Here is a 15,716-nt window from a genome sequence, read left to right on the forward strand (position 1 = left end):
TTACCTATAAACGACAGCGTTTAATTCAGAACCCTCCAGATCTTTCTTAAATCTTTACTATAAAGCTTTACCTCTTCCGCGGAAAAAGAGACCCGAAAACCCGAAAATTTCCTTCTTACCAAACACTCCACCTTTCAAAACCCTAAATCCTAATTCCAACCATGTCGATTACGCCATCCTCCGCTACAACTCCTTCCTCATCTTCCTCTCAGTTCACTTACCAAACGACAACGAACCCTTCCTATTTTCCCTTGCCGTTTCATCTCCAACAACAGGCCCAACCTTATGCCCCTCCGGCCCAGCCTGTCCCGATCGCCCCAGCCCCTGTCTTTCCCGCTCCGGTCGCCCCCGGCGTTTATTCTCTCCCTCAATACCAACAGGTCAGCAAAAAAATAAATTATAAATAAAATTTCTCTTTTTTTATTTATAAGTTTTGGATTTATGGAATTTAGGAGTTATGTTGGGTTTAGTTTCGTCTTTTTCCTCCAACTTTTGGAAGAATCTGGAAAATTTTCTAGGTTTTGTTGTTAATTGAGAATTGGAATTAAAAATTCAAAAAAGAAAAAAATTTGCTTTGGATTGGAGGAATTAAAAATTGAAAATTAAACAAAAAGCATGAATTTTCATGAAAAAGAACAAAAAAATTGCTTTGGATTGGAGGAATTAAAAATTGAAAATTTAATAAAAAGCATGAAAATTTATACTGTCATGACCTTTGAATTAGAGTTAATTTTGGCCATTTACTCTTTTTTTAGCTGAAAAAGTTTGGCTTTTATTATGGTTTGTTTTTATTTATATTAATTTTGGAGAAAGTAAAAAAATTGCAATACCACAGTAAAAGTGGCCACCAAGTGAATCCTTTTGTTGGCTTTTTTTTCCCTTTAATTTTATTTTGGAGCTGTGAGTTCAATTTCACACTTCATCTGTGTAATTTGTTGTAGTATATTGGAACAGGCTCAACAGTTATTTCAAAGGGATGCTCAGATAGTTACCCCTGAGGCACTGGAGAGCGTAAAGGCTGCACTTGCAAGCAGTGAGATTGAACACAAAGCAGAAACTAAAAAGAAAGCGATGCCACGTAAAGCTGCTGGTCAGTCGTGGGAGGATCCAACACTTGCGGAATGGCCAGAAAGTATGGACTGTCCAACTTATTCTTTGATGTCTTGGTGTGTGTTTTACATGTGCTGTTCTTATTTTCGTTTAGTTCTGATGTTTTATTTTTGTTGGTAATCTGCAGATGACTTTCGCCTATTTTGTGGTGATCTTGGTAATGAGGTGAATGATGATGTTCTTTCAAAAGCTTTTGCAAGATTTCCTTCATTTAACATGGCCAGAGTAAGTTTTTGAATTACTTGATTTTGTCTGTTTTCCTTTTATTAGCATTTTTTTGCTCTGGGTTTATCAACTCTTTGCATTTCCTGTTCAGATTTTTGTATGAAGCACAAAGAGCAGTTATATGTTTATGTGTTTAAGGTAGGTTTGTCTTAAATGTTAATGTTTGCAAATTAATGGAATAATCTATTTTATTTCATAAGTATTCTTTAATCCTGTCAAAACTATAGAGATCAATATTGGATGTTGACTGCTGGAACTGACCTTCAGAGCTTGAGTATGGTATATTTGATCTGACTTATGGAGTAGCTTGAGTCATAGCCAGCTGAATTGATTTCAAACATTTCTGAATAAGGTCAGTTAACGTATTAAACTATTTAGGTGGATTGTCTCCCAATTGTCTAGGCTTAAAGAGGGCTGAAGGGAATTACAAAATAATCTCTTCCGTCTGTTAATGTTTATTTATGGCATTTAACATGAGAGAGCCTTATGCCATTGTCATTGAACTGAAATTCAACTTTCCAAGAATGTTAACCACTTGTCTTTTTACTGGTTTTCAGACTTGAGTATTGTGGCACATTTCCCTCGTGAACTTATGTCTGCACTATGTTGGGAATTCTTATTGTCACTCATAAGTTGTGGGATCTTAATTTGTTAAAAAGATGAGTGTTAAGAATCAGATTTGTTGAGTATATTGGGACATGAGTTTTAGGTTATGATGATTTAATTGTATTTTGGCTTTATATCTTCGATAGTGAACCATTACATTGGCAGTATATTGTTTCTTGAGTTTCTGTGTGAGGGTGAGGTGTGCCTGTCGTCATGCTTATGGTTGACCTGTTAGTATTCCATCTTTTTGTTCAAAAAAAATATATCAATGAGGCGTTCATAATTTTTTATAAGATGATTTGATAACTAAGAATATTTGTATGAATATATTATTTTCCTACCAGGTTGTTAGAGATAAACGGACGGGCAAAACGAAGGGCTATGGCTTTATTAGCTTTGCTAATCCTTCTGACCTTGCTGCTGCACTTAAGGAGATGAATGGTGAGTGTTTGTATAAATCCTTAAGACATTTTGGACAACTTTTTTTTTGTGGCTTTCATGGTGTTTTTATACGTTCGTATCCAAAGAATTTACCCTTTTTTGTGGCTTTCATGCTGCAGGTAAATATGTTGGAAATAGACCAATCAAGCTTCGCAAAAGTAACTGGAAGGAGAGGATAGATCGAGAGGCCCTTGAGAGGCAGAAGGTATATGCAATCTCCTTGATTTTATCTGCTTGCTTCTGTAAAGCTTTTTCTGTGCTTTTGTATTGTTTTTAACTCTGGATATCTGTTTCTTGAATTCATGGGCAGAACTATAATCAGAAAAAGCCAAAGCCGCAAAAGAAAGGGATATTTCATAAGTGAGCGGCTGACCAAGCTTTTTGCCTTTTCTTGGATCAGAACGACCACCAACTGACCCCGTATAATTGCACCATGAGATAATGCATAGATTTCATTCCAATGTTAAAATCGGTGGTTGTAGGATAATGAGAGACTTTATTCTAAGAGAATCGAGCAAGCAAATACAAGCATCAAAAAGCTTATTATCTGCATCATATGTAATAAGGAACATACTGCTTATATGCTATCTTTTTTTTTTTTTTTAACAAATAGAAATGGGCAATTCAGCCTTCTGCTGATATGAAACAATGTCCAATCAAACTCCAATCATCGTTGAGGATGCACCCAAAACCGCAAGTAATGCTTCCATCTGCAGTTGGAATCAGAAAGACCAGAGAAACGCAAACCAGCCAGTCCTCTTGTACGTGCCGTTTTGCACCACTGAATTTGATTCATCTAGTTCTATATGATATCCACAAGCATTGACAGAATCCCAACAACGGGAAATCTCTTTGATTCCAATGTAAAGAATGAGATGGCTAAATTATCTTCGCACCATCATAAACGATATCAAACACATCACATCGTTCGCAAAAATCCACGAACCTCCATCAGAAAGCTGTTTAAGTTCTTCCTAAATCTCTGGTAGTTAACACGATCTAGAGTTGAGGAGAGATGGTTTGAACTTGTGAGAGAATGTAATGCATTTGCCAGTCTTGATTTGAGAGTAGAATTCGCCTGCCTCTCAATTAACTCATTGCCTAATCTCTGCAAAAGTATCAATACCATAACTTGAGAATTTGTTCATAATTGTGGCAGAGCAGAATAAAGGACAATGCACCAGTCCTTGCATGAATTTTCCTGAATGATTTTTTTTTTTTTGTTTGGTTATATTTGACGCTATCAGGATTTGGATCCTGGTAAATAGAAATAAGAGCTCCACACTTTACTAAGAGACCGTGAAAAATGACTTTAAATAACACAGAAGCACTCATCCCTCTCACTAGAGCAGCAGTTGCAGGTGAAATCAAGTGCTAGAAGACCAACATAACTCATCAAGCTTCAAGGCACAGATTTATAGAACATACAACAATAGGCATCACGATTATCAAGTATTAAATGGAAACCTGGTATAGTTCTTGCTCACAGAGGATCAATGGAAGGAGAGCATCTGCTGCAGCACTAACTAGGTCAGGACTGAAATCACAAACAGACAAAAGTATGATCACACAGAAAACAAAAGAAGTGGTAATGCATGAAGTGTGTAAATACACTCGTGCAGGTATGTGTAAGCTTATCATGGAAATTTGCTTCTAAATACCTGTAATCTTCAAAAAGGAGCAATTGCAATAATGAACGTAGGAACTGGCTGAAAATCCCTTCGGGTAAATTTCCCTGTCCTGCAGCATGTGAACCTAATCCTGTTTTACCTGCACACGTCTCCCTATAGTGGTATGAAGCCAAAGCTTTCAGAGCTCCTAGACACATGTTAACTACTTCTAAGTCCTGCATCATCAAGGACAAAAATTGAAAATAACTACGCTTGAGATAGTAAAAGTACAGATTTTATCTTCAAGAAAGCTTGCAAAATATTATTTATAGTGTAGGAAAGACTAAAGAAAACCAGACAATTTGCCCAAGAGTTAAATACTAAGCCCGGACCTTACCCTTCTCCGCTTTATGCTACCCACCCCCAACAGAAAGGAAAAAGATGGAGGGGCGAGGGTGAGGGAGTTGAGGACTCATGTTGGGCCAGGAAGGAAAGAAGTGATAACATTGACATAATAGGTAATAATGCAGATAACAAATTACCTGATGGTGAAGACCAAAGTCCAGAGTCCCTAGAATATGAGCAAATGCTTCACTATTTAATTGGGGAAGTGTTTCAGGGTAAACCTCCAAAATATGTGACAGAAGGAAGAAGTACTGCAGAACAAATACTAACAATAATCAGCTTCCAAAAAAAAAAAAAAAGGTCTACTCCATTAAAATGGATAGAGATCTTACATCATGACAAAGCTTGGGGTATTTCAGCAGCTCCAAGGATATCAGAGGAGTCACTATGTGAAGACCAAAGAAAACAACCTGCAAGAGGAACATCAAACACCTCTTGGAGATTTTCATGACAGTAATAATAAGCTAACTCACCTGAGCTATATTAGTGCCTGCAACTTCATCTGAATCTGATGAGAAATCAACCTACAAAAGATGTGCAATGTTAAGTGATGGAAATCTTACTCTCAATGCGAGAATCAACTTGCACACAACTTAAAACCTACCAGATCTTTTGAACAAAGACTTGAAAGAAGTTGAAGAAGAGCACGCAGATCTTTATATTTCTCGGTCTTTGCCTCACTAATTAAAGTGCTTGAAAGACTTATTGATATCTGAAAAAAAATAAAAAAAGAGAAAATAGTTGCTGAGAGCTGTAAATGGCACAGTATATCACAACAGTATATGCAAGAACAAGTGGAAGGAGAAAGGACTATCAGGAAGAAAGAAAACTGAGAAGTCATGTTAAAGGATAAATGAACCCTTTCCCTTGAAGAGTTCAGGTTATCCTAAATAAATTTGATTCACTAAACATGGATTTCAAAACCGGAATAAAAGAACTTTAGTATTCCAGAAAATTCATAAGCATGAGGAGCCACTATCAAATCAAACTACGATATGAAACAATGCTTGTTAAAAAAACTTTTCAATAAAAGATTTTTACATTCTTGTAGTGAACCATACCATAATGAGGCAAACTAACATAACATGATTGGTGGAAGATCCAACACAACTAAAATAGTAAGATAATCTGGCAATATGATGTTAGAAAGCAAAAGAAATCTCTCCAAGGTATCACTTGCATGTAACTTTTAAAAGCAACAATATAACTGGCACAAAATCTAATAATGTTGATGCAATTATGAGTAACCTGAGGCAATTTCCAGTATTGAGGTAGGTGCCATCCAGATCCAATTCTCCACGCATTAAATTGAGATACTCATTATGTGAATACAGTGAACAACTTGAAATTACTAGCCAATGAGGCAAGAAGACAGGCTTATGTATGTGTGAGTTTAACCTCCTACCTCTCCTATCACATATGCTGAATGCTTCATATGAGGCTTATTATGGAAATCAAAATGAACCATATTCCATTCAAAATGACCAAGGGCTGTAATACTGGTTCAGTATCAGTCAACCATCTAGGTCAACAATAATTTATCAGATAGAACTTTGTGATAAACAGCTCACTGTCAGTGTTCAAGTGATATTGGGTGCTCCATTATGCAATCAATCTTAGAAGAAATTATTTAAGCTATTTTTGGAGTGAGAAGTTAGGATTGGAACTACATTGAGCTACACTATGGAGCTAAATGAATCTCCTTTTCTGAAAAGAGCCTAGAAAATAGTTCTTTGAGCTCAAAACAATCTCTGCAAAGATTATCTGGACTCCAGATATTCTTCCTTTTGCATAATAATCAGGCTCTTTTCAAACTTTCTGAAGCTTTTAACAAGAAAATACGAGAATACCATAATGTAAGCAACAATTGCCAACATGGATAACTTAAATAGGGCATCTTCATTGTTGAAATGTTACTTAATTAGAAATTTGAAGAGTATAAAGATAACAGAGGGACAAGAGAACTTTAATCACGGCATTTTAGAAAATTTTTGAGTTTCAACAAATATTACCTTTCCAATATTGTGTGATGAGTAAAGCTGAAGCAAACGCATGCAGAAATCAATTACAGAAGCAGTTTCTTGAGCCTCTAGGTAGGATATTTGTCCATCCACCCATTCAACAATAAATTTAAGTAGCAGGTATATAACTGCAGACTATGCAATGATTAAAGATTAGTATAAATACTCCCCATGTTTCTGAGGAAGATAAATTTAAGTACAGGTTAAACATGAAATTGGAGAGAGTGGAAATTGAAGGAACTCATGAGATGCCAAAAATGCTAAAAAGAAAAGCTAAATCTCTTGTTGAGATGTGAAGAAGTGCATAATAGCATTCTAAAGGAAATTCCAATAAAATGATATTAACTTGGCTCAACAACAAGGTTTCCAGAGCAACAGATAGAGACATAATGCTGCCAATTAGCTACAATAAACTGGCTTTGCAGGGTGGAAAATTTCTATAAGAAGCCAATTAACTGTTAGATAACTGCTTAACTAAGACAATAAACCTGTAGTTTGAGGATAAAATATGCAAAGATGATCTACCAAAAAGAATATGCCAGAATGGAGTTATATAATACCTCATGCTTGTAAACTTCAAGAAGAAGTAGAACAGGGTTCATTATGGAGATACCAATCTCATAAATTGCTCTTTGTGTTCTAGGTCCTGCAGCACTGGCAGCTCCACGAAGCCTCTCCAACAAGCAACTAACCTATCAGATGTGCATGACAAATGAAAAACTATTCTTAAGTGATACAATAAGTCATAAAATTTTGCAATTAAAGTTTAATATCCTTACCGACATGATTATATCTGGTTGTTGGGCAACACTTTTGAGATCCTTTTTGTTAGACAGTTCCACCAGATACGTTGTCATATGAACCATGAGACCCTGTACATATCTTTGAAAACAATGAGGACATTAGGCCATTAGCAGCTCAAAAGGGGGATCGCCCCACCCACCATAAAAATACAACACTTACTGATTTGAGGCCTCTGAATTTCTAAGTCCAGAAGCAGAAAGAACAAGGGTCTGAGCCAGTGAACGCTGAAACAGGAGAAAAACATTATAGCATGCAAATAGGAGCACCGATAGATATAGTAGAATGGGCTATAGTATATTCTTACCTGATTAGCAGAACTCAACAAGAACAAACTTTTCTCATTAGTAAAAGCATTTGCTAGGTCATGCCATGAATCCTGCAAAATTAAAATGAACTAGCTCAAGATACCAGAATTTTATGTAACAAACACAGATACTGAGACCAGAGTTTCTTAAAATAGCTATAACACTATATTAATCAATTAAATAGAAATATAAATATATAGAAGGAAGTTCAACGTAATATTCAACATAAATTGAACTTATTCTGTGTAAATGAAGTGTTTATGCAAACCTAAGTAATATTCAACATAATCTAATTGAACTTTTTCTGTGTAATAAAGTATTTATGCAAACCTAAAAAATTATACTTTGGACATCCCTAGGACCTGCCCTTGGATGTAGGGGAAGGGGGTTCAAGGGTGGCAGAAGCATAACACCCTGCTGTGTAGAAGAACAAAACAAAGGAAGTTGTGAAAGGCAGGTAACTCCAGTGAACTCGAATTTTATGGCACAGTCTGATATAGTTAATACATTTCAAAGTTACTATATGAATTCACTCACCAGTGAAACAAGCTGATAACAAATATTTTTTCGGCGGACTAGCGTGTGAAGAAGATGGTGGCAAGTGAGACCCTGATTAAAGAGGGAGGAGGAATAAAGAGAAGCATGAATAATTTACTTCGTAAATAACAGATTAAAATTTAGGACCATATAACATTAAAAGCATAACATAAAAAAGTTGAGAAACAATTCCCATGATCAATAGCAGAGCTTTTTCCATAGCTCATAGATCATCAAAGGAGACACAACACCACCACACTTCTTTTAACTTAAAAATATTGAACCCATAAGTCATACTAAAATAATTTAAAAATTTGCAAAATTCAATATTATGAAATAAAGAAGGTCAAATTCCTGCCTATCTACACAAGCAATAGGCTTGCTATGAAAATAATAAGAAGGAAGAAAATGGAGGGGACACCTGATAGATGTCAAACAATAGACAAGAAAGTTCTACAAGAAAAAGGTTTAAATAACTTAGAGTTGCAGGGACTAAAAAAAGAAAAAAAGAAAAATCTTATACCTGCAAATCCTTCTCCCCTGGGTATGACATCAATGTCATCATAGAGATGTGAACAATAATGTTAAGAACAATTTTCCCTTGATTATGTTCTCCAAAAAAACTTAATAAAGATTTCCTGGAGTGTATCGACTGATGCTGGTGCTCATAATCATGACTTAAATGGCAGTTAGCAGCTTCTTCAAAAGGCATTAGGTATGTATGAGACCATCTTGCAAGAAACCATATGACAGCCTATTTAAAGAATCAAGAAAATCAAATTAGAGAAAAAGGGTTAAGGTAAAACACTAGAAACAAGGGTTAAGGTGCTAGAGAAGGAAATCATATTGATGCGTTACCTCCATAAGCCGAGGACTGAAAACAGTTGCTCTCACTTCTGGATCCATGCTCTGCTCAGCAAACCTTATAATTGAACTGCATCAAATGAAAAAGACAACTGAAAATGAACTATTCCATATACCAATCGGAGATCATGAATACAAATTTAGATGAATTCAACATTCCTCCTTAATGAATTAATAGAAAGAAAGCCAAGGTGTACCCTGAGAGAACAACAACTGGATGCTTATCTGCTTCTATAATGTCAACAAAATGAGTTTGTATGGCACTTGGTACCTAAGTCAAATAACACAATTAGACTCAGATTTCAAGTAAGAGAAATGGCTTGTTTAAGATACAATAAGCTTAGAAAATTAAATGTATAAAGTAATCATCACATTAAATACAAGTAGAAACACTTTAAACTTTAGGGAGAAAAAGTTAGGCACCTTTCTAGAAGAAGAGAGTGACACAGGATAATTGAAAACCAAGGGACTCACCCAACATTCAATTTGTTTTACTGATTTTAATAACCCACATCATAACATGACAAGTTGTTGATCACTGTTTAGGGTGATATAATGTGAAGACTAACACATCCAGAATAAATCAAATCAGAAAGTTCAAAAAATTCGCTACTACCTCCATAAGTGTTGAGCTATTCCACAAGGACAATCAATTTGACAGTAGTTAAGATCCTAATTGAACTACAAATATGAAAAAAAAATCAAGCCAGAAAACTTATGAGTGAAACAGGAAGAAAAAAATTACACACACCTAAAAAAAAAAAGGGTCCTCTTGCATTACAAAGCTTTGTAATAAACAGAAAACAAACAAAGAATTACCAAAGGCGTTTCTCCATCCCCTTCATCAGCAAGTACATGCCCAGTTATTAACAATAGTGAGTAAAGTTCTTCCAAAGTTTCAGTAGGATCAATAATGCCCCTGCCCTACAAGCAAAGAAAATAACTTAAAAAAAAAAAGCAAAGAGATCAACGGAAGAGACATCTCAACAAACAATGTAATATATTGGGGAAATCAGTTTATTTGGAGTGGATGTATATACGCATGAATAAAATGAAGAGAGCACCTGATGAAGCCGTTCAAAACGCTCAGAAAACAGTCTTGTGAGCAAAGGAATTGTGACATCAATAGCTCCTCTTGCAATAAGAGCATACGAAATTAATCTTCCATCCATAGCTGCAAGGAAAAACAATGATGATGTTGAATAGCATTCATCCAAACATGAAATAATGAAGAAGTAGATGATCATGATCTTTTTTATTATCTGTAAAATCAACATAATGATGATAACAATAAGACATTAGTATAAAAAAGCACCGACATTCTCTTCCCTTACCAGAAATGGAAGCCTGAAGATAGTCAGAATCACCATCATCATTTGCTACTGAAGCAGAAGCCACTAAATCATCAAAATAAATGAATATTACATTAACTGGTAACAGAACAAAAAGTAGCATAGCAAGCACTGTGAGAAGCAATAGAGACAGCAAATACTATGATTACCTTTTAGCTCAGACTCTATAATCATGGCAAAGAGATTCGCTGCAGCTTGTTTCCCTTCACGAGGAAGAAATGCATCTCCACCATTACCATCCAAAGGCTCACAAGTTGTAAAAAAAAATATTTTATTTCAACCGCCACCACTAAACGAAGTTACAAAAGATATATTCGTACTAAACAAGAATTTATAGAAACTGAAATGAATTAATAGATTATCTTAAGGAAACAGAATATAAATGAACATTCTAGCAAGCTAGAACAATGTACCACAAGCAGAATAGTCCACGTATCTAACAAGATATCTCGAGCCTCCCAGCTCCAGGTCTCCTCATCAGTGTTATTAGTCATAAGAACTTTAACAACTTCACACATCAAGGTGGACAGCAAGGTAAGAGTACCGAAAGGCCTGAACAGCAAAGCAAAAAGGCAAAATTGTTTCAGACTACTGAAAGAGTACAGTAAGACAACAAATCGGATAGCAAGAAATAAAATGAGCATCATATTACTTACCTTATGGCTTTCAAGAGTTGGTCAAACACAAAAGGAGTCGTTACAGTTGCAATAGATAGCAATGCACGGCAACCATCATGCATCTCACTGGATGATACGGTAGAATCATGTGACTTTATAGCAAGCTTATAAACATAGAAGTAAATGAACAACAAGTAAGCAATATGGAATAACAAACCTTTCACTTTTCCCCTCTTCAATAGCTTTTGAAACGGCATCAGGAGGTTCGATCCACTGTAATATACCAGATAGCAGCTGTAGCAAATGATTCTCTAGCATTTTCCCATTATCTAAAATTATTAATAAAATTAATCAGTTAAAAACTTTAAATGTAACAAACAACCTTGGCTAAGAAGGTACACACTCCATAGGTTATAATAATCTTAGAAAGTAAATTCGACAAAGACAATTAATTTTCAAAAGCATAATAATGGTTCACTAAACACCAGAGCACGTTCCCCCCAAATCAATCTTTCTCTCCCCAGAAAATGCTATCCTTGTCTAGAGAAATCTATTATCTACATACATGATTTTAAACAAGAATCAATCTATAACCTTTAATTTAGCAGCAAAGTTTAATCCAAAAGCTATGATTGATCATTCGAACCAATCACTAGATGCCTTACAGAGGAGAATGCTATCTACTATATTTTCAAGCTAAAACAAGGAGAGATTTTTATCTCACAATTTCAGGGGGTTCTAGTCAAACCGTCCAGCTTCAGCAAAACAAAAAGCTCTTCAAAATTAAGAATCTGTTATGTTTGACATACCATTACTTCGTTGTATTCAATTTCAAGCAAAACTAGTGCACAAATAACTTTATCTGAACAATAATTATGACACTGATATTATAATTCCACAGCAATAAGTACACAAAGCAACTAATAGTTATAAAATATATGCTTCAAGAGATTCATCACACAATTACAACAAAAATTATACCAAAGAATCAATAAATATGCATTTATTACAAAATGAAACACATAATAATCAACACAAAGGTATTAAATGAAACACTAACCAGAAGGAAATATGGTTCCTGTCAAAGAGCAGAACTGTACAATTAGCTTTCGAGCAGAGACTGCAATAGGGCAGTCCAGCCAGTAACCTTCATGACAAAACTTCTGTCTAAGCGCTGCATATAAGCTTAGCAGCCATCCAACATGGCCACTTGAGATCAAAACATCACACCATGCAGGCCCAGGCTACAACCAGCACAAAATTGCACCAACAACAAGAATCAACATGATTTAACAAGAATCAACATGTGTTGTGGAAGTACATGATTTAACTACAGCATCTAAAGGCACTCAATCTCCTTGTGATAGGCTAGAGCAATGAAAGTAGAGGAAGACAACTAATATTGTAGATTCGGTTGATTTCTGGCCAGGTATCTTTTATTTTGAAGTCTCCACACAGGACTATGGATGCTGATGCATTCATGTTATCCTCTGTGAAGATATAATCATGGGATGTTTCAATGTTATATATACCTATATAGCAAATATCAGAAATTATAAACATTTCAATTACCTGCACTAATACACATTCAGGCCGTCTAACTCCAGCTGAAAAAACATTGATACCAGCTTTCATGCTATTTGTATCATGCCGAAACTCCCAGTTCAGAATTTGAAGCATGAGTCGTAAGGCAGCAGTACAAACTTTAACCTCAGGTATCGCAGCATCAGATTCAATTATTTTGTTTGTGACACTTAAAGCAGCATCCCGTGCCCAACGGTAGAAGGTCTATGAATCAAAAACACAAGGGCCGGACAAGTAAAATGTCAAGATAAAAGGAATTCATTGTAGATACAACAGTGTATTCTTTGACAGAAAAACATCAATAATATCAATAGTTTCAACACAAGGTAAAGATAAATCGAAGGAACCTTCAAATAGTTTAGCTCTAAAGATGTCCGACACTGCTCGTGAAATTCCCTGGGAAGACCCATGGCACTTGAAGTAGAAGGTGAAAATTCAGAAACCTAAAAGGAAGAGGAAGTTGATTATAAAATTTAAAAGCCAACATAATGAAAGATGCAACAGAGACCAATTAGAACTCCTAGAAAGCACTGCATACCAAAGATTCCAAGAAATTTACTCCAATGAACTGCACATCCACTCCATGAGCACCAAGAAGGGCCTGGTTAACCTGCAGTCATGAAATCATTAAGAGATGCCAATCAAAAACTGGGTGGCCTAAAATGAGTTTCAACACTAGAAAAACTCAATAACATTCAAGTTGTATGAGACATTAGTTAAATACTAAAAGAATCCTTTGTCAAAAAAAAAAAAAAAAACTATAAGAATCCAATATACAATTAATCACCTACAGTTTAGATGATCAACATAATAAGTATTCTTCAAGCTCTGCTCCTCTATGTAATAGAGAATGGAAGGAACAAAGCATATATGATCTATGTCCTTTCAAAAATAACTAAGTTAGAAAGTAAGATAAACAAACAGAATATTTTAGGAAGACAAACATGTAATTAAATCACAACCACATCTGCAGAAAGGATAAAGAATAATAACAATGGAATACATACCTGATAAAAGAACATCTCCTTCTCAGCTGCTGTAAAATCAAGCCTACAAATAAATATTCATTGAAACAACTATAATGTTCTCAATATCTCATAGCATATATGGAATTCTATAGCAATATGTTGAATGTTACTTAAAGCTTAATGAAATGCAGGACACAGCATCACTCAGAACAGGCTTCAGCATGATAAAACTTGTACTACATGCCCTCATGATGAGAAGGTCGCATTAGCTAGTACACAGTGCTGCAGATGCATATTCTACATGTTATTTAAGCTGAATATGGAAAGTCATGCAACCTACCAGCCTCTTTTCATTAATTGAGCAGCCACGGAAGATACCTTGGCTTGCACATAGCCCTCTGGTGAACTAGCACGCTGCATGACAAAGCACAGACAGAAACTGCAAAATAGAAAATAAAATCTAAAAAATGAAAAACAGAGTAAAATAACACAATCGAACAGAGGCAATTTAATTGAAAAAGATATGCTGTGTCTTGCTTAATGCTGACACTAATCTTTTAAGAATAACAATACTTTTGCAGAATGTAATCTTCAAAAGGTTAATGATACCTAATCAAACTTATCCTGTCTTCAGTAGAAAGAAAACCCCATTCTCTGATAGCTGCATCTTGGATGGCTGCGGCAGCCTGAAACCTTGCATTTGCCATCTGAGAATTTTCTGAATAATGAATTGAATTTAGCATGAAATATCACAAGGCTAACTGTCTAAACCATAAGAACTACATAACTTTCACCACGGTACAAAATGTTTTATGCTTATCAAACAAAGGTCAAACAACCATGCAAATCAGTAAACTTTCCATCTTCCAAAGAGAACAATAACATCATGAACCAGACAAGCAAGACACAATGATTTCAAGATGTTGCCTTGAAAATTTGACAAAGTAAGCCATAAAAGATTTTTTAGAAAAAAAAAAGATCCTTTCCAACAAGTGGAAACATAATTGGTTAGTGTCAAACCCTAACACATGCATGGTTTCACTTATTAATCTAAACACAAGGAAACATGAGTCTAGATTCTAGAAACACGGAAAAACCCTTCCGCAACCAAAAACCAGCAACCAAATCAAACAGCGGAACTTGAGACAGTAATTATCTTTTATACAACCCATAAAAAAACCTTCAACAACATTTGATGCATATAGAGTGTCTACCAAATGGTCACAGGCCACTAACAAAACAAGCATTAAACATTTGTTGGATCCTCGCCCTTCCATGAATTACAAATAAAATTCTGACCAGTTATGAGAATCTTAGATACCATTTGATACTAGCTTTTGCCACCAAAAAATTGAGTTTGGGTACAAAAGCAATACATGTATTTGAAAGATTTTGAATTTTTATGGTATAATTATATTCAAAAGTTAGTTAATTTCCCCTATTTGCTCATTTCTTTGAACAACAAAATCATATAACTTCACTTTCCAATAACTTTTTTCGAGGGGAAGCAAAAGCCAAATATAAGAAATGCTTAGAAACATTGATATCTAAAGTCATTTAGCTTAACTCACCCAGGATAAACTGACACGCCTTATACCGTTGAGGTGACTGTGATAATGACAATATCGTTGCCTCCGCCGCCGTTGGATTTATCTGCATCTGCATCAAAAACAAATGCAATCAAACAAAGTGTTAAAAGACCAAAACCAAGTAGTAAAACAAACAAAGCATATGAATCCATTCAGTCTATAAATAATTTTTAAACAAAATCTAAAGTGGGTAAATATGAACCTGAATCGAAGTGCAGGCAACTTCGATGGTGTGCATGGTTGATTGAAGCTGAGCCAAATCGGCGCCGGTGATGCCATCGGAAAACCCTTGCATCTCTACTTAGATTGTTGTATAAAAAATCAGTTTTTTTTTTTTTTTTGTTGGTGAAGCGTTATGCAAAAGGATTTGAGATTGAAGAGAATGGAAGCTCAAGTTGATACCTTGATGATGGGATTGGTGATGAAAGTGAGTGTCTTGGGTTTTTCACCATGCTGCGTTCTGTATAAATTAATTAAAAAAAAAAGTCATTTTTGGGGGCTAAAGAGGGAAAATCATACTATTTCACGTATAATTGGCATTTGATTGCCCGACCCGGATGACTGGAGGAGTCCACCACCCACTGAAGCAGAAATGATAAACTCCTGGCGACTACTTTGAGTTCTTGCAATAAAATTTGAATTTTATTAGGTTATTATCGAATTAAATATAAATTTAAA

General features: G+C 35.3%; 2 protein-coding genes across 7 annotated transcripts; one reads left to right on the top strand and one right to left on the bottom strand.

The window, feature by feature from the left end:
- Window positions 1-89: 89 nt before the first annotated feature.
- On the top strand, window positions 90-3,021 carry LOC111296533 (uncharacterized). Of its 2 annotated transcripts, none has more exons than XM_089768966.1 (6): window positions 90-380; window positions 942-1,132; window positions 1,238-1,335; window positions 2,286-2,382; window positions 2,502-2,587; window positions 2,693-3,021. In XM_089768966.1, exons 1-6 carry the CDS (start codon window positions 286-288, stop codon window positions 2,744-2,746), a joined length of 621 nt encoding a protein of 206 aa, XP_089625092.1. In that variant the 5' UTR covers window positions 90-285; the 3' UTR covers window positions 2,747-3,021. The 2 variants fall into 2 exon arrangements, with proteins under 2 accessions (XP_089625092.1, XP_022746633.1); XM_022890898.2 differs by having other exon boundaries at window positions 955-1,132.
- On the bottom strand, window positions 2,859-15,476 carry LOC111296530 (uncharacterized). 5 transcript variants are annotated; one of them, XM_022890886.2, is made up of 33 exons: window positions 15,441-15,476; window positions 15,241-15,335; window positions 15,021-15,108; window positions 14,059-14,167; window positions 13,790-13,888; window positions 13,489-13,531; window positions 13,020-13,091; window positions 12,829-12,924; window positions 12,470-12,685; window positions 11,958-12,141; window positions 11,115-11,226; window positions 10,937-11,023; window positions 10,694-10,832; window positions 10,430-10,526; window positions 10,263-10,325; window positions 9,993-10,102; window positions 9,748-9,852; window positions 9,126-9,199; window positions 8,923-8,998; window positions 8,588-8,818; window positions 8,065-8,136; window positions 7,527-7,598; window positions 7,382-7,446; window positions 7,198-7,300; window positions 6,979-7,110; window positions 6,410-6,553; window positions 5,002-5,109; window positions 4,871-4,921; window positions 4,730-4,807; window positions 4,535-4,648; window positions 4,044-4,228; window positions 3,850-3,919; window positions 2,859-3,490 (listed from the first exon to the last, which is right to left on the bottom strand). In XM_022890886.2, exons 2-33 carry the CDS (start codon window positions 15,331-15,333, stop codon window positions 3,302-3,304), a joined length of 3,477 nt encoding a protein of 1,158 aa, XP_022746621.1. In that variant the 5' UTR covers window positions 15,334-15,335; window positions 15,441-15,476; the 3' UTR covers window positions 2,859-3,301. The 5 variants fall into 5 exon arrangements, with proteins under 5 accessions (XP_022746621.1, XP_089625081.1, XP_022746624.1 ...); XM_089768955.1 differs by lacking the exon at window positions 8,065-8,136; XM_022890889.2 differs by having other exon boundaries at window positions 15,241-15,476.
- Between the last annotated feature and the right edge of the window lie 240 nt (window positions 15,477-15,716).

Source organism: Durio zibethinus, chromosome 12 (genome assembly GCF_047325235.1).
Source record: "Durio zibethinus cultivar Kanyao isolate XHJ-2024 chromosome 12, ASM4732523v1, whole genome shotgun sequence".
NCBI classification, from domain to species: domain Eukaryota; kingdom Viridiplantae; phylum Streptophyta; class Magnoliopsida; order Malvales; family Malvaceae; genus Durio; species Durio zibethinus.